Source organism: Arthroderma uncinatum (genome assembly GCF_011692745.1).
Source record: "Arthroderma uncinatum strain CBS 119779 chromosome Unknown scaffold2, whole genome shotgun sequence".
Lineage (NCBI taxonomy): Eukaryota > Fungi > Ascomycota > Eurotiomycetes > Onygenales > Arthrodermataceae > Arthroderma > Arthroderma uncinatum.
Genome location: NW_022983864.1, coordinates 443,850 through 462,019, shown reverse-complemented (window position 1 = coordinate 462,019; position 18,170 = coordinate 443,850). Strand labels below are relative to the sequence as shown.

Here is an 18,170-nt window from a genome sequence, read left to right as displayed (position 1 = left end):
CCAGCCTCATCATTTTCCACTCCCGCCACGGCGATTTCACCGACATCTTCACCTCGTCTCTCTCTTTCTTGACTCCTTCGTGGAGTGTCAACTTTTTAGAGTCAGCTCTTTTGTCACAGTTATCTAACCGTTGAACCGTTTTGTCATTGCTACCTGCTTGCAGGCGTTCATCTTACTTCCACCTTTCTAGTGCAATACCGGTGACACCCTGGATATAAAACCTAGAGCAGCTCGTTGAGTCCCCATCTCGGGGTTGGGCGCATTCCTTGCGTAGCCAGCGGGTGTCAAGCCAGCATACACCATCATGGCTCCAACCTACGCTTTTTCGACGACCGAGGGATCAGTCCTCTCTGAAGAATCGTCCTCTATCGTCGCCGGGTTCCTTGAGTCGCTGAAACGCAACACAACACCTGCAAATATGAGGAAACTCTCCCTCCCTCACGCTCATCCGACAAGATCATTGGAAGTGTCCATGGAAGCTACGAAAGTCCTTGCAGCTCGCGAGAAAGAACCTACAACACCATTACCTGTCTACGGCCAGGGAGCCGTCGATCCGCACAGTATCAACATGCAGGGTTTAATGGCCCTATTTGCACTTCTCGGGGCAGCCTTCGTTATTGCATCAATCTGGTTCTTCTTCTGGGCGAAGAACGGAGGGTTCGTATGGCGAGAGACTGACTGGGATGACTACAAATCCACGGTATTGCGACGGAAGGGCCCTGACGGCCGTACTCTATCGAATGCTACAAGGAGTACCGCCCTAGGCGGTGGAAGTATTGTTGCAAGGGAATATCGCGACTACGACGATGCAACCACCAATATGGATACGGAAACAGTGGCAACGAGCGAGAAACCAAGAAGAAAGGGGCTTAGAGCCATGGCAAAGGAAAAACTGTTGCGTCGACAGAGAGAGGAAACATGGGAAGGCGGACATGATAATGATATGCGAGCATACCGTCACGAGAAGCCAGCGGAAGTTGGTGGGATGAACCGCGAAGCAGACGGAACATATCATGGCTCCGACTTCACCGTTACAAACACGAACACACACACAAACACACACGAAGACCGAAGTGAATGGACTCAGAGTGAAGCCGGGTATACACAGACAAATGCTTACGATGAAAAAACCGAGTGGACTCAGAGCGAAGCGGGGTATACACAGACAAATACATACGATGAGAAGACCGAGTGGACTCAGAGCCAGGCTGGGCAGACGAATCAATACGAGGAAATGGATATCTCGCGAGGCAGAAATGTATCAGGCTTCTCCTTCGTTGCAGGAGCTGATGATGCGGCCACTCAGATAACGGAGGAACAGAAGCCTCTTCGTGAACCGTCGCCACCGCGTCGGCACCGCGACGAGGAACGCCGGTCTGAGGTTAGCCGGTCTGAGGCCACTCAATCTGATACTGAGCGTCGCTCCCACCGAGCTCGAAAGTCCCAACGTCCCCGCGGTCCCCGATCAAGCGCCAACAATTCTCGACAATCTAGTCCTCGTAAACGCCCTTCAATGCCTGGTGGATATACTGAGCCACTCAATATGTCTGAGTACTCATATCAACATATTGATGGCTCCGACATTGGAACTGGCAACATGAGTTACCACCAGCCTATCCCCGCACTAAGCAAAGGGTACCGCCGTACTGGTCGTGGAAGGCGCAGAGATAGTTTGAGCGATAGTGATGGAGAGGATTATGAGAGTCGTCGGTCATGAGTTAAGACGCTGGGTGGCGTAAGGCAGTGGGTATATATTTTTTTTGGCCTCTCGCGTTTTATTAGTCGTTTGCCTTTCATGGATGTGGAGTTTGGACAATTTGCATGTTTATTAATGTTGTATATCCCTTGTTGTCATGTACAAATTGTGTGGACGAAGACATGCCCCCTCTATGTAGTAGCTAGCCTAAGAATCTTATCAATCTTTGCAAAACCATCTTCTTTTACTTTTCCTGGTCCAATCCACCAGGAACTGGATGGGGCCGCCCCACAATACCTGGATTAAGCTTATAATGGAGCGCGAGCTTAAATTAACTAGAGGAATATTCGGCGGCCTCAATGGGATGCCTGAGGTATAGGCGATATAACTCTGTCAGGAAACACGTAAAGAGGATTCCTGGTACTGGAATATTTAAGCCGGCTTTGAATAACTTATCACCAGATCCGAGGGTGGGTTACTAGGACGTTTCTTAAGGGGGTGGTAGAAGATATCATCCCGATCTTGTTGAACAATCGGTCAAAACCAGAGTCAGAGTGATTCTCTCCGACACAAAGGAACCATATGCCAAGCCGGGTACTAGTTAACGTAGAATGCACTCTCCACAATCACGCACATAAATGCATCTCCATCAGGGCCAAGGTGGGCCTGCTAGCATGGATAAACAGCCACCAAAAGTAAATGGTATATATTACAATGTTGGGGAACATGAGGACTTATTGCTTCATGCCCGAAATATACAAGAAGTAGAGCGAAAAACCTATTCGAACAGGTTGATGGTTTCTAGGGGATCATCGCAATATGTGACAGCCGCCGGAAGCATTCGGAAAAGAAGGCAATGGGAGCTGACTCGTCGAGAGAAATTAAGGAGTCGTAGTACGTTATAAAACCAGGTAAACCGGATACCTCGTCTTGTCTTGGTATTTCTTTCCATCGTTCCGGTATTTCTCCTTCCACGCATTTAATACTACATTGGACGTCGCCATGCTGAGCTTGTCACCTGAGTAGCCTCCCTGCAGGGCCCTAGGAATCCCAACCCTCGGCAGCCTGCATGCCGAGATGGATCTAGTTAACGAGTGTAACGCAAACTATGATTGGGGCCTCGTTATTGCTGTATTATTGATGGGCCACTAGAAGGTTGTTGTGGCATAGTGTGGACGGCTAAGGGAGGAATACAGGCGTCTTTTCCAGCTTGAACTTGATAAGTAGTGACCAATCGCTTGATCATAGGTGTCCAGAGAGAGTCCTTTTCCTGTTTGACTTGAACATGAATAGGTACCTTGTTAGAAACCTCCAAAATTTCTATCCGGTTAGGGGAAGATTTGGAAGTCACCCTCCGTTGATGTTATTTTAGCAATAGCATACTACCCCTTTTTTTCAGCCCAGCTTGACTAGTCCGAGGGTAGAAGAGTAGTATTCGCATTAACCAAGGTGATAACTCAGGACACAAAATTGAAAGCCTAGCTACTAATATTACATCGCCACATGCTCAAACTCAGGAATTATCAAGTGGGTACTCCATATATCGAAATTTATAGTATAATGTGAAGGAGATACGTGGACGTAGTCCACGTATTGGCTGATAGCAAAAGACGCTGTGCTGCAAAAGCCCGTAAATAGAGTTTCACTACCCTTGCTTCAGTCGAAAAAGAAAGGTAGGAAGAGAAAAGAGGAAAGAGAAATGAGAAAACAACGAACGAAGCCAGTATCCAACTGTCCTTCATGTGATACCAAGAAAAGGCTTATCGTAATAAAAAATTGCTGAAAAGGCTTGGCGTCGACTAGGACTCGGCCGCTGTTTATTGTAGTCGATCAAGCTGGAATAACGACGTTTGGGAAGATTGGGCCTGGTACGTGGAAGAATCTCGTTATTGTCGACAGCCTTCCTCTCGATCCTGTCGATAGCCATTGTCTCAATATTGTCGATTATCTTTGTCTCAACATCACCAGTAGCCTTTGCATTGGCGGGCGGTACATGAGAATCGCCAGAATCGTTAGAGCACGCATCTGAAATAGGTCGAAAAACTGGCTTCGCAGCAGCATCAAACTTCCAATACCTCATAGCTAGATCGCGAAGCTCTTCGTCACTACCAACCTCCAGATTTTGCGAACCAAGGCTCTGCTTTAGCTGGAGGACCTCCAATGAAGACTGGCATAGCTGATGGAAAATCCACTTGTTGATATATGATCCGGTGTCGACAGAGTCTTGTGGCATAGCACTTTCAAAAAACCGGGGACTGTCTCTCCCCCAGAGTACGTGTTTATACGCCGGTAGTGACTGTAGGGGATTTGATATCGGAGCTTCTGAGTCGCTATCTGATATTTGAGGAATAGATAGATCTTCGGAGAGACCTTGTTTGTCGCATTGTGCCTTGAGCTGCTCAACTTCCGTTTCCAACACCTCACGCTCACGGAGTATTTCGTCTTCGTATTTTTTAAAGTTGTTGAGCAGATCAATATCGTCTCCGTTCGGTTGTGATGACCTTGGCCCTCTTCCCATCTTATAGACTTCGTATGCTTCTTTGTGTTCCATCTGAAGGTCCCACAGCCTTTCTTCGACAAGCTTAAGAGTGCCACGGCGTGAAAGATATTCAGCCATCAGGGGGTGATATTCTCCTGACTCGAAAGGTAAACTGGGTACCAAGTTCTCCTGGTCCTCTATAGACACGAGATCGGCGATGGCATCTTTGTCGGTATCACATCGTTCAACAGCCTTTTTCAGTTTCTCTTGGACCTCTTCGAGTTGAAACTCTCTGTCATCCAGCCTATCCTCTTGGTCGTTATATTCGTTCTCTAGGACCAGGTACTCCGTCCATGATTTTTGGTATTGTTCAAACAGGGTGAAGAGAGGCGAAGGAGACGTTGGATGCGGTTCCTCCTTTGAAAAATGTGCGTTTAATTCACTCATCAAAGTGATCCCCAGGCCTGTTGATGTAGCTCTTTTCTGCCGTAAATTTGCACGCCTTTTTTGAATAGAAAACCGGTCTGAAGCGACGTTTCCGTGATCCCTCACTAGCCGTAACAGCTGTGACTTCAGTATTTCCCAGTCTGAACCGCTTATTGAAGACTGGTCCGGAACTCGAGAGCCATTCGGGGTAAGGTTCGGTGTGATATCTGGAAAAGACACCGAAGTCGGCGGAGAGCTCAAGGGGAATGAGCGCATCATAGGGATATTATTTTCCATTTTCGAACCATCACGTCTATGCGGCTTGTCCAATTGTTCGGCAATGTCGGTATACTTGGTATTTAAGCTTGATAGGGAGGTAAAATCGTAACGGGAGTCTAAGCTGTCAGGCACAAATTCGCTGATAAGATGAGCTACCAGCTTCAAACACTCTCGTTAGGGGTCAAGACAGAACAGTTTAGAATATATTAATCGTAGCAGAGCGCTCTCACCTCAGTCTCTTCTCCAGCTGTATCCGCAAAAACGGAGGAATAATTTGATGTCATGGCTGCCAGAGCATGCCAACACCATTGTCGACCTTCTCCGAGATTGTCCTTGATATACCTATTACTTCGAGCGAGGCGGTTAATGGCATATTCCGGGGCTTGCAAGCAAACGCAGCAATGTTGAACAAGGAAGCGGACGAAAATGAGGCGTAGACGGGCAGAGTTGGATCTCCTTGGATAGCTGGCCTTCGTATTTGCCCGTATTGAGACGTCGATGTATTGGTAAAAACATCCACGATACAAGGCGTAAACTATTGACTAACTAGCTACAAGTTGGCATCCCTGGCTTCAAAACGCGACAACCTCGACACGATTAAACGACAGGCCACGGAGATAGGTCATTGACTCAAGAGCCACTTGCATGAAATATATATATGTCGTCCCATCGGCAGCAGGGATCCAGCATCAGGGCTGGCCGAATCACCTGAGATAGCTATCGGACCAGTCTACCATTCAGACGTAGAGCACGTCGGACTTGCATCTCTGGTAGCCCATTGTTTTCTCCCCCATGCACAATTTCTCAGAAAGATACCCGATGCCGGCCAATCTCTCCATGCAGAACATTTTCCACATCGGTTCGGCCAAGACCGTTCCAGCCTCTTGGTGACAATGGAACTGTCGGGAAAGCCGTCTGCTGCATGCCCTCCATGCTCTCTGACACCTGAGCATGCCACGACTTACCAACCATGAGACGACTCGCAATGGATAGTATTATCCTAGAGAAAGTGTATATGCTTGCCAAATGCGGCTCTAAAAGGTTGGCGGTGTGGAGAGGCCGAACAGCCGCATCCCTCAAGGGGCATCATCAGGCATATAAAATGCCAGAGCAGTGTCCTGAGGTTTAGAGTCCAAGAAGATAGACCAAAAGGGTGACACCCCCTCAGCTCTGTCTGGTGATGCATCAATCTTGTTAGGTTCATCTGCTTTGATCCAAATATTGTCGCCAGCCAGCATGCCTCAACGCCCCTCAAATAGTACGCCACGACAGCGCCGCGCTGAATACCCTCCTCCAGACGACCAGGAGGATTATTACTGTATGGATGCAAATTGACAAGACACGACATATTACTGACTTCTTGGGCAGCACAGACGCCATACGGACACGGAGTGCCACAGGGAAGGGATATTTTGAACTATCCTCCCGCCAGCCACCATGAGTAGGTCTGCCTGCTACTCATATGGTCTGTCGGGCCTTTTGCACAAGTATCATGGGCTACCGTGACACTTGGGCTGACTTTGATTGCTTTCATTCTTCTTTGCCTCGATTTTAATGCTTTTCAGCATAATCAGTAGGAGAGAGAAGGATGGACAGTTCATAGCCCATGACTGACGCACCCTGACTGACAGCCCCGATTATAATAGTGCCACGGTAGGCTTCGCTAACCATCCCACCGGAGATCCAGTTCAACCCTCAGGCTGGGGTCAACCACCACGTTCAAGGAATCAATACACACCATCATCCTTAACCCCTGACGGTTATGATGCCCCGCAAAACTATGCGGATATGAACAGAAGGTCTTCAAGCCACGGATACCAAGACCATAACTATGAGCTGAGCTCAAGGTAGGGAATTTATGGCGTCTCTAACACGAGACTACCTAAAACCCGCACCGCTATGTCCCTACAACATTGCATTTACTTGGCTTGTACAATTTCTGTTTTGTTTCACTAATCTAAATGCTGACTTTTTTGCTGGCTTTCTCCCATGGCCAACAGCAACTCCGCGCCGATACCCTCGCATGTTAGTTACCAAACGGAAGGAATTAATTTCGGCAGCCTCGGGGATCCCCATGATGGTAAGTCAGTTTACTCTGCCGATGTATACGCCTAGCAAATTAGAGAATAAAGATAATGTCTAACTAAGCTTCTAGGGCCGTGGAATCATCACCGGAACAATGAAAATTTTGTGTTTAACAGAGGTGGGCAGATCTCAACCCAAGTCAACCATATAGTCAATATGGAAAGCTAAACCTCCTAAAAAGATTACAGACTTCAAACAAGGGAGTTTTTCTCCATTGGCAGAGTATGATGTCTTTCCCCGTGCATTAGCTTGCGTACATTATTAGATTGCTGATAAATGACAATAGGTACTTTCAGTCTACTGGTCACAGCCCGCTGGTACTACGTCGGCCCCACACGGTGCTGGTAATCGGTTCAACTACCCTGCAAGATTCGACCAAGAGGTTCATGCAAATATTCGTAGAATGGTTGTTGTGAAGAAGCAACGTGGGTGCTCTTGGTGTTTGTATGAAACTCTTGTCCAATACGTCAAAATTGTGGTGGATTAATAGCTCACTGCTTTTAAGGGCCATCAATACTTACCAGGGAAGGGGATTATCAAAGCCGGGAATTGACCCTACCACTCATGCGGCCATATATATGAGGGGTACTTTACCTCCCAACGACTCATCAGGGGGAACACGGGTAGCTCCTATCATGGTAAACCCCTACAGCCCAGAAGAGCATCTCCATAGGCAATCTTTCCTAAATTTTGGGAAAGTATATACCGTTGATCATAACATCAAGGTAAAGCCTATTGGACAGGTTAGCAACGAGTCTATAAGGGAGTTCCGCCGCTCCTGGACGTGGTTTGTCGAGAGAGATGAGCCATACGATACACACAATACTGCCTTACATCACTAAAGCACACGATCTACACAGTGGACTACTTGGTCCTTTGGATATCTTGATGTCCTTGCAAATACGTTCTTTCTCTCCCCATCCTGCTGCTATTTGTGCAGTATCCAATCTTTTCCAACATTTTCTGATCTCCCAGTTAATAATAATTCAACATTTTGAGGCACAGTTAAACGCATAGTCCTCCACGCATTCTTCATTCTTGACCCCTTGGTTTTATTCCATTTATTTGGAATACCAAAGCTGACATTGGATTCGTGGAGCGAATCTATTGCCTCATTTTCAATGCTACCATTTTCCTACCATTATCTAACAACGTCCTTCAACAGCACAACGATTTGTTATATTTTTTATACTCCATTTACTTTTACGTGTACCCGTTCCCCTTTCATTCTACGGCTTCCCGCTCTACAGCGGAATCATGGTTTCTCTCGGCGAAAAGCAAGTGGATTGAGAGTGATGGGTTACTACATCCCAATATACGTTTTATATCTTAGTATCACCAAATTGAAATATTGCGACCATTTGAGTTTCAGTATATGGCATTGTATTCAGAATAAGTTACTAATAAAAGGATGATTGCGGTATAGTACTCGATCCCACTCACTCTCCTATAGTTCCCCATTGCTAAAATCTACAACTTGCGCCTTTTCAAGGACTTCGCCAGCGCTTCGTACAAACTCCTGATGCATCTGATCCTTCTGAACATAGTAGTCTCGATCTTCCTTGCTCGCAAAGTTGACAACAAATGCATGTGTCATCCCACCCTTCATACCGGAGAAAGTAAAAGAATCAGCATATATCTTACAAACATGGTCTTGCGCCCTCCCCATACAAGGTAGGAGAAGCAATGAATTCGCTTACCTGGATTCCTTCTATCGAGTTGTCTATCCCGCCAGATGACGAAAGTATATACGGCTTCCGAGAAAGTGGATGGAGACATTTATCTTTCAAGCCTAGCATGCGGGTGCAAACCTAGGAATAGGAAAATTACTATCGGAACGTTGCGCAAAGTGAAGTTTTCATAAGACACCCGTAGACTTACATCACGTACAGCCTCAGCCTGGACTCCCGCTTTGAACTGGAATAGGACAACATGGGTGACTGGCATATTGACGGATATATTGGATGACGGGGAAGGGATGAAGCGATTGAGAAGTAATGAAATAGTGCAAAGGGATATAAAAGCGATAAACAAGCTTATCCTTTGTCCCTTTGAGAGCATAGCAGTAACCAACTGAGGTTCTGGATTCTAAACAATCTTACGTTGACTGTGTGTGAGGCTATATGGTTGGTGAAAAATAGTCTGGGTTAATGGTGATATCTCGTAATTTCCGCCCGCCAATGGATAACTAGTTAACTAGCTAATTGCATAACCACGCCAATAGCAATTTAACAGTAAATAAATTAACAAGGCTATAGAGGTCTCTTCGAAGGCCTTTGAGGGGCATATCTTCCCTGCTTCGATACTCGAAGTACTAAGTTGAACATTTGCTGCGAAGTTTCGGGAGAAAAAAGAAACTTCCGGAGAAATATTTAACCGCGCGGAGTAAAAAAAAAATCTTAGGTAAGCATAATTTATCTTAGATTTTCTAAAAGGCCTGCGAACTTGCTTGTCTGTAGATAGAAGAAACATTCTAGTATACTGCTTTGCCGGCCGTTTGAGTGCTATTCTCTTAATCATGAAGCGAAAGCTAGACGAGAACGATGTCCCTACGTCGGCGGACCCGGCGGAAAGCAAAAAACCCGCCAAATGTTTCGAGGATTTTGGCCTCGATCCTCGATTACTTCAGGCCTTAACACTGCAAAAATTTTCGAAGCCCACGTTAGTCCAGGCGGAGGCAATTCCTCTAGCACTCAGTGGGAAGGATATCCTGGGTACGTTATATATCCGTTTATATGTTGCAATGATGTTCGGCCGGCTAACGTTACGTCGACTCTAGCAAGGGCAAAAACTGGATCCGGAAAGACGGCAGCATATCTACTTCCAATACTGCAGAAGATTTTACAGAAGAAAGCTGTAAGTGCTCTGGCGCGTATTGCTTGAGGCCGATCTTATACTAATCGCAATTATTAGGCTGACCCCGCACACAAATCGATATCGGCGTTGATTCTAGTCCCGACGAGAGAACTCGCCCAACAAGTACATAAAACAGTCACTGCCTTTTCGGAATTTTGCTCCAAGGATATACGATCGGGGAATCTCACTCAAAAGGTCTCTGATGCCGTTCAACGTGCGCTCCTCGCCGATCTGCCTGATATCGTTATTTCTACTCCCGCTCGCGCGATTGTCAATGTGAATAATTCCGCGCTTGCACTTGACGATATTTGCCAAGTGGTTATCGATGAGGCAGATCTGGTCCTCTCATACGGATATGAGCAAGATATGCAGAGCTTGGCGAAAGCAATTCCGCGTGGTGTCCAGACTTTCTTAATGAGTGCTACACTCACATCTGAGGTCGACACCTTGAAGGGATTATTCTGTAGAAGCCCGGTCATCTTGAAGCTCGAGGAAGCAGAGGATGAAGGCGCGGGAATAAGTCAATTTGCTGTCAAGTATGTTGTTGCCGAAATCATTCCATCACTTTATCTTGACCTGCTAACACATTACTCCATAGATGCGCGGAAGATGAAAAGTTCTTGCTTACATACGTCATATTTAAACTACAGCTTGTGAAGGGCAAATGCATAGTATTTGTTGGAGATGTTGATCGATGCTATCGCCTCAAACTGTTCCTGGAACAGTTTGGTATCAAGAGCTGCATTCTTAACTCCGAGTTGCCAGCGAATTCCCGAATACATGCCGTCCAGGAATTCAACAAGGGCGTATACGACATCATCATTGCCGCCGATGACCAAGAAGTCCTAGGCAAAGCTGCATCCAAGAAGGAGACGATTGAGAGCGAGAACCAGGAATCAAGCAAAACAGCAGATGTACCCATCGCGAAAACGGGCACTGAAGAAGACCAGGAGCTTAGCGAGCCTGAAGAGGAAGAAAAACCGGCACCATCTAATAAAAATAAGAAGCGGAAAAAATCGGGCAAGGAAAAGGATTACGGTATTTCTCGTGGAATAGATTTCCAAGATGTCGCTTGTGTGATCAACTTTGACCTTCCAACAACCGCCAAATCATATACCCACCGTATTGGTCGAACGGGTCGAGCCGGTAAAACTGGTATGGCCCTTTCATTTGTTGTTCCATCCGAACTATATGGGAAACATAAACCTACCATTCTCCCATCAGCGAAGAACGACGAATCAGTCCTTGCCAAAATAGAAAAACGTCAGGCCAAGTTAGGACGGGAAGTCAAGCCATACCATTTCGACAAGAAACAAATTGAGGTATTCAGGTACCGAATGACAGATGCCCTCCGTGCGGTCACTAGGGTAGCGGTTCAGGAAGCCAGGTCAAAGGAGATTAGGCAGGAGCTTGTCAAGAGTGAGAAATTGAAAAGACATTTCGAAGAGAACCCCCAAGAGCTACGCCAGTTAAGGCACGATGGTGAACTAGGATCTGTGAGAGTACAGGGCCATTTGAAGAATGTCCCGGATTATCTAATGCCAACAAAGGGGAAGAGTTCATTAACGAGTGAGGATATTGGTTTCGTTGGGCTACGCAAGCCGAAGGAGAACAGGATTCGACAAGCCAGACAGAAGAACCGGACTAAGGGAAGAGTTGCAAGGAAGGGTAGTTCGGGGAGAAAGGTTGACCCGTTGAAGTCGTTCAAATCAAAATAGACGGAGCTGTATGAGAATACCCAATGCAGAGAATATAATATAGCCATCACGCTTTATATCATTATGGTAACACACCTATATACAAACTGAAAGGAAGCTTCTTGCCTACAAGGAAGCGCTTAACCGCTTTATGTGTATTGGGCCGTGTCCCGTCTCTCTGATCCGTCAGAATAATGTATCCATTTCCCACGCCCTTCCCTCCTTATCATTTGTATACGCTTTCCGACAGCTTTTATTCTCTCGGAAGCGTCCTCAAGTAACTCCAGCTCTTTTTGTGGATCATGTTGTTGAGGTTCAGTATCCTCGCCACCACTTTTGACAGTGATATTGTCCTGCGCTGAGCTCTCAGGCCCCCAGCCGGGACCGAGTTCTATCCATTCTACCCCTCTCCACGACCCGTTCCACTCCGGGCCTGTGACTTCGTGAGTCTTTCCATAAATATCAACTCCATCCCAGCATAACGCGGGGATCCACTCAAGGCAGCCTTCCAGGTCAAGCCATCTGAGACTATAAGTTGTTCTTGACAGTTTCGCAAGGACAATCGATGCCTCGACCCAGTTATTCTCATAAGATGAGTAGGTATCCGAGCCTCCATACTGAAAAGTAAGTTGTTTATGCTTCGCATGGCTCACGCTTGCCGTGAGTGAGTTGGGTTTTAGTGTTGGGACCGGCCAATAGGCAAGGGAGAGATGAGTTAAGGTTGGCAGATGGGGAAGCAATTTAAGAAGAGAGACCCAGCTCGCTGCATCCGGGGCTGGGGATGCCAGAGAGAGGTATCTTAGATTATTCATGGCAGCGAAATCAAGCTGACCTGGCGCGGGAGTTGTTGTCTCCAGGTCTGCCTCCTCCTCCCACGAGGCCGGAACTGGGGCTTTCTCCTTATCCATTGGAATATTACCTTTGAGCTCCCTTGAGAGCTGCTTTATATTAAGCCAGTAGCCGAGGGAAAACCCAAGATCTAATCGGGTCACCTCCGCGCGGTCGTTAGAGCTAGATTCCTGATCATGAGTCGTGAATAAGGGCTCCAAACCCTTCATACTTACACCCATGGATGGGTGATCCGTATAGACAGAGATATATGTCAGCAGGAGCTGTCGTATATGCATTGGTAATGTCGATAGGAAGGTCCCGTCATAAAGTAGATGCCAATCCCAGTGAGTGGCCATAGTTCGTAGAGTGGTATGTAGCAAGCTACCTTGCGACGGGACTGTTGCTCCAGGAAGACGATTTAGCCGACGGGCAAACTTGACACTGCGATTCCTCAATATATTCCTATCCCCGCTGTCCGATCCCCTACTCGATCCCGGGTTAGGTGTTACCCAACTAAGAGGAGGTGGCGGACCCGGGGTTCTGCGCAGTCTTCGCTGTCCTATCGCCTGGCGAGCGGCCGTAGGTCGAGGGCGAGGAGGTGGTGTCTCGGGGAGCTCAAGGATATTCCTCAGCGAAGGATGGACCGACCGAGGAGCCAGTCTCGTTTGCCAGCCTGCGCCCTTGGACAGCGACGATGCATTTCGCATCTGCTGTAGGATGTCGTTGACGGACTGTTGATCTGTAGCCTTGCCATGGCCGGAAGACCTGGACGACTCGAGCGAAGGATGGGCGGCAGGTTTCGGTTTTATGGATGGAGCCTTGTGTTTTTTGGGCATAGAGAACGGGCGAGAGTATTTCTAGTCTGGTCAAAGAGCTCTGGAGGGGTTGTTGTAGCTCTCTGACTCTTTTTATATCCAAAGTGGCGGCTGAAATACGGTTCTTGGCAGCTTTCAGCCTCAGCTATATTTAACAAATAATATTTACATTCACCATAGTATTGAATATGGCCACGTATCTAGGTTTTAAATGTCTTTGACCAAGGAGCCGTCGTCCATCTTCCCTTCTCTCTTCGGGCCTTCTCTCAGCCATGTGTCTGCCATGCTGGCCTTCGGGTCTTCGTCCGGCAAGCCCCTTGAACGCCGGACTTCAAGGACCAGGTCGCGAACTTTCCTCGTACATTCCAAACGTAGCTCCGTAGCTTCTTCTCCGTACATGAGTTTGTCGTTCAAGATCCCGACTGCTAGAGGCTTGGTGGCTTCTCGCTCTGATTCTTGCTTGAGCTTCTGCCACTTGCTCCTCAGCTCCCCGAATATAGCCTCAGTATCCACCTTTTCACCAAAAGTAACGTTGATTCTCTGATTTATGCGTGGCAGGAAACGTGGGAATAAGCGATCCTCGTGCATGACGCCGTCCGTACCTTCAATCCACATAGGGACGATATCGGGACACGATGCAGGCTCTAATATCAAGCGCGATACGCCCCATTTGAAGTATCGCATTGTTTTATGCGATGATTGATGTATCATTCCTTCAGGGAAAATATGGATCCAGGAGTATGAATTGCACGCATAAGCTGACGGAGCGAGATATGCATCCTCTCCGGTCGTAGTGAATGCTGTCGGTACCTCAGAAAAGGGGTCGACACAGGTATTGCTTGTGCTCCATCGTTGCTTGCCCATGGGAGCACTATGAGGCGCTGAAGAGAATGGCCCCTTGGATAGCAACCGGACTGCTTGGGTGATGCTTGGTTGGAAGAGACCTCCGCGGGGAGAATGGAAGAGCCTATGTGCTGGGAGAACCTGCCCAAATGTAAAAAATGCCGACATAAATCTATATAAATGGGTTAGAAAGTCCCACAGATACCCTTGTTGGGGTCTAAAGATGGGGTCGCACCTATTCTTAAAACAAATATCATGGCTTCCAAGAGCCCATCTACGGTTGCATGGTTGAAACCCCCAATGGTTGCGCAACGGTATTACCCCCCACATCAACGGGTCGTCCATGCTACAGTACGAATCCGAAGAGTCTCAGTCCAGTGTTCCTATCGGATACGCATATGTCGAGAAGGGGACGCTGTGAGTCTACATACACACTTATATGGTTTGAAACTGTGAATAGAGTCAAGGAAAATTAGCTACCATCATTCAAGTAACTGGCTGAGCATAATTCTAGGGACTAGCTCACCTGTTATTAACCCGCGTGTCCTCGAGCCGTCATCCTGTCGCGACTCAAGCAGCTGCAAGAACCTCTCGAGCCCATTGACTTCGGTGGTATTAACCGAATATAGAAACGCACGACATAGTGCCGCGATGCCCAGCGTAGTTGTAGAGGACCAAAACCTCCAGACGGAGGACGGCTGCTCCAGCGTCCCGTCGTGAAGCTGCATCGGGATATCGGGGGGAAGAGAGAGCGAGCTCAAACGGGACGAGGTGGAAGTAACGCCGCTAGATCAATTCATCGGGCCCTAAAGAACGACGGGAATCCGGTTGCCATTCTCTATAATGTACACAAAAAGAAATAGAATATAATAAAACAGAAAGCCGGCCGGTGGAATCCGAAGTAACAAACGTCGAGCTTCATCATCGCATCTTGAAGTTATGCGCACGGACCAACATCCAGCGCCTCATTTTTTTCTTTCCAACCAAAGGGAAAAGTCGCAGCTTCGAGTCTGAACTTGCACGACGAACGACGAGAGCAGCCATTTCCCGCCTCCAATCCTCTCCAACAACGACGCACGATGTTCAAGCCGACCTCCCCACTGCTGAGTGGTTTATTATGGTGCGCAATCCGTGCCATTGAGGCTACCGGTTCCAACGACCATCGCTAACCTGTTGCTCTGTGCAGGAAGATTCCCTGGCGGCTCTCAAGCCCGCAGAAGGCCAGACAACGTAAACGTTTACGAGCAGTCGATACCGTCGTCGATACCGTGTATGCTGCCCTCGAAAGAAACGGCGTTGGAGCAACGAAGCCCGTTGAACGATGGTACCGCGAGATGCCCAGAGAGGAGGAAATGCTGCCGAAGGATAAATATACGATTTTCGACCGCAAGGAGAAGAAATATCGCAAGGGAATACATAGTATGTCCTATCCCTGTGACTTGTTCACGTTCTTCCTTGCCATTTGAGCTATCCCCTGTACCATATGGACGGATGAAGCACGACAGGACGAAATGATGTATGGATATCTGCTAACAAGATGTCTCTTTCCGAACAGAACTCCCAAAATGGACCCGTATCAGCCAGAGAGTTAACCCGCCCGGTTTCTAAACCTATGGAGTCTATCGTTATATCTCTCGTCCCTGCGCTCTATACGGAATATCGTTCCTCGCTTTGTATAAATACCTTTTCCTTCTCTTGAAATCTGTGGGCATGTACGGAGTCTTTTGGCTGGTTCTCTGCGGTTAGACCTACACTGAATCTATGTGTATACATTACTGGGAATCTTTTCGATTTTATTCGTGATTGTATGATCATATGGCTATCCTGAATGCAGAGAGTGACCTGTTTTTCCTCTTTGGCATATAAGCATAACGCTGACATTATAACCGCCTCTTCTCCCCGTATGCAAAATGAAAGATCAACTAATTAAATTAGTTCTCAAAGGTAATAATAGTGTTCTTACCACCTACTGCTTGGCTAACCGTCGTCTCGCTCCTGGGCCCGAGTCAACTGGTCGGTGGTCAAGAGTGCGTTTTGTAGGGCATGGGTTGATTCTTCTACAGCCACTTGCGAGTTTATCGCACGCCTTGACGGCCTGGGAGGATGCCCTGGACCTGGAGCATGGTGCTTGATCTTGGAATATTGCTTGACCCCAACCTGCTTTGCTTTCCGAGCAGCCTTTCCGACACCACCGCGTATATCTTTGCCAGCTCTAACAACACATCGGCGATTGGCTTTCCCTTGAAAAACCACCCTGCGCACTCTGTAAAACCGAGGAACATGCTGCCAATAGTCGAGCTTCTCACTCCAGCCTCCGGGGCCTTCGAAATAGGTCTCTTTCTGCTTGTTGGACATTCCGTTTCCCTGTGGCGGCTTTTTGAGGATCCAACTTGCTGGATCAACATTGTTATCAGCAGCCTCATCAGCGGAGCCTTCAAATAACTCTGCGACCTTCTGTATTTCTTTAGCCCCAGACGATACCCTTGCCTGATTGACTGCTAGTCTCCAAGAATCTAGTCGTGGAGTATTCACCCTGTGCCGTAGCCTTGGAGAGTCGCTTGACATGGCGGCTTTCCCCGTCCCGCCGAACGCTACGGTATTGACTCTGGGGTCACCTTGGGCTCGTTTTTTTTGGACGCTGATTCTTGACGAAGGGTCCATTACAACCCAGGTAGCCCTGTTGAGCCAGTGATTATGAAGAAGCAGGAATGCAAAAGATTTTCTGCCTGGGTCTGTCTCACTTGACAGCCACTCCAGCTTCCTATCCAAGTTATCAACCAGTCGGACTTCAGGGCCACTTAGACAATTTGGAAGAGGCGGCCGACCACGGAAGCCCCGATGTTTTCTGACTCTAAGCGCGTCTTCTCCAGGTTTGCAACGTGGACCAGGTCTGCTCCTCTTCGTTAATGGAGGGTATCGCAATCGGGAGGAAAAGCTAGCATCCGATGCAATGGTGAAATGCTGTGAGCTTGGGGAGTTTACATGAGGTATATGGTACGGGCTCATTTCCTTAACCCTATAAGGAGGGCCTCCGGGCGGTGGGTCACAGCTGTATAAATTCGTAGGAGCACATGGATTAGTAGACGAAGTGGTCTGGTACTGTCTGTTATTCCCCGAGAGCGATTGATATATTTCAGCACTGCCGCCAGAGCCTGATGACATCATGCTTCTTATGGCGAACGACATTGCTGTTCCTGGTCGGCCAGCATGACCTCTGAGAACTCGGGGAGTGTTGCCAAAAGTTTGACACTGCATCCTTGCTCCCCACGCTCGATATTTCCAAGAAAGAGATTTCACAGCTGGAATGTCGTCCAAGGAGTTTTCGTAACTAAAGAGGCTACTTTGACCGACCCTCCTCCTAGCAGGCAGTCGTTGGTCGGTGGGACACTGGAACCATATATGGAGGGCTTCATTCTGATTGCCGTCAGAGACAGCTCTTCGTGCGGTAGGGGCCTGTCGCGAGGTGAAAGCTACCCGAGTGTGGCTGTCATCAAAGGATTTAGATCGTGTCTTTGGGGGAATTATGAATGAAGGGTCATGCATCGGAATGCGCGGTAAGCGGACATCTTCAAATTCGGTGTTGAAGTATCGTGATCTTCGAGGGCGATATAACGGGTTGGGTTGAGGTATAGGTTTGTCAGCTCTCACGGCACTTTTCTCTGAGTTGACAGGTAGCTGCGATCCAGGTCTTAACCCGTTGGTTGCATATCTCATCAGTCTCAGGGGAATGCGCCGTAACTGTCCCTCATCTTCGGCACGCTGCTTGGATCTTTCGCCCCCTGGATCCCACCAGACCCTGCTATAATCTGCATGCGAAGATTTCCAAACCATCAGCCTCCGAGCCCAGTTAAATTCCTTTTTCCACCGCTCTTTCTGCTCATTATAATCCATGACAGGTACCCATCCATACCAGGCTCTAACGTGATGTGAAGCAGCACTCCTCCCTCCCCCAGTTACCCTTGAGCGTGTGAACGACCGCAGAAACGTCCCAAGCTTCCAGTAAAAGACACCCACTATAAATATGCACACGGTTCCGACGAATAGCAAAATGAATGTTTTCAGGCTTATACGTTCATCGACTGGTATGGCGTCGCCTGGGCCATTTGGGTGCCTGGGGGGTTGGATGACCTCCCTACGTTGAAGCAACACCATATAAACAGGAG

General features: G+C 47.9%; 6 protein-coding genes across 6 annotated transcripts; 3 read left to right on the top strand and 3 right to left on the bottom strand.

The window, feature by feature from the left end:
- Positions 1 to 304: 304 nt before the first annotated feature.
- Positions 305 to 1,717, top strand: GIQ15_02084 (uncharacterized protein; the record flags this gene model as incomplete). Its single annotated transcript, XM_033549501.1, has 1 exon — positions 305 to 1,717. The coding sequence occupies one exon, from the start codon at positions 305 to 307 to the stop codon at positions 1,715 to 1,717; it is 1,413 nt and encodes a 470-aa protein (XP_033406662.1).
- A 1,717-nt stretch (positions 1,718 to 3,434) lies between these two features.
- On the bottom strand, positions 3,435 to 4,898 carry GIQ15_02083 (uncharacterized protein; the record flags this gene model as incomplete). The annotated part of the gene is made up of 1 exon (XM_033549500.1): positions 3,435 to 4,898. One exon carries the CDS (start codon positions 4,896 to 4,898, stop codon positions 3,435 to 3,437), a length of 1,464 nt encoding a protein of 487 aa, XP_033406661.1.
- Positions 4,899 to 9,483: 4,585 nt separating this feature from the next.
- Positions 9,484 to 11,539, top strand: GIQ15_02082 (ATP-dependent RNA helicase DBP9; the record flags this gene model as incomplete). The annotated part of the gene is made up of 4 exons (XM_033549499.1): positions 9,484 to 9,679; positions 9,745 to 9,821; positions 9,879 to 10,357; positions 10,420 to 11,539. 4 exons carry the CDS (start codon positions 9,484 to 9,486, stop codon positions 11,537 to 11,539), a joined length of 1,872 nt encoding a protein of 623 aa, XP_033406660.1.
- Positions 11,540 to 11,667: 128 nt separating this feature from the next.
- GIQ15_02081 (tafazzin) lies at positions 11,668 to 13,185 on the bottom strand (the record flags this gene model as incomplete). Its single annotated transcript, XM_033549498.1, has 1 exon — positions 11,668 to 13,185. The coding sequence occupies one exon, from the start codon at positions 13,183 to 13,185 to the stop codon at positions 11,668 to 11,670; it is 1,518 nt and encodes a 505-aa protein (XP_033406659.1).
- Positions 13,186 to 13,371: 186 nt separating this feature from the next.
- Positions 13,372 to 13,848, bottom strand: GIQ15_02080 (uncharacterized protein; the record flags this gene model as incomplete). The annotated part of the gene is made up of 1 exon (XM_033549497.1): positions 13,372 to 13,848. The coding sequence occupies one exon, from the start codon at positions 13,846 to 13,848 to the stop codon at positions 13,372 to 13,374; it is 477 nt and encodes a 158-aa protein (XP_033406658.1).
- Positions 13,849 to 15,086: 1,238 nt separating this feature from the next.
- Positions 15,087 to 15,615, top strand: GIQ15_02079 (mitochondrial 54S ribosomal protein YmL31; the record flags this gene model as incomplete). Its single annotated transcript, XM_033549496.1, has 3 exons — positions 15,087 to 15,127; positions 15,194 to 15,426; positions 15,563 to 15,615. 3 exons carry the CDS (start codon positions 15,087 to 15,089, stop codon positions 15,613 to 15,615), a joined length of 327 nt encoding a protein of 108 aa, XP_033406657.1.
- Between the last annotated feature and the right edge of the window lie 2,555 nt (positions 15,616 to 18,170).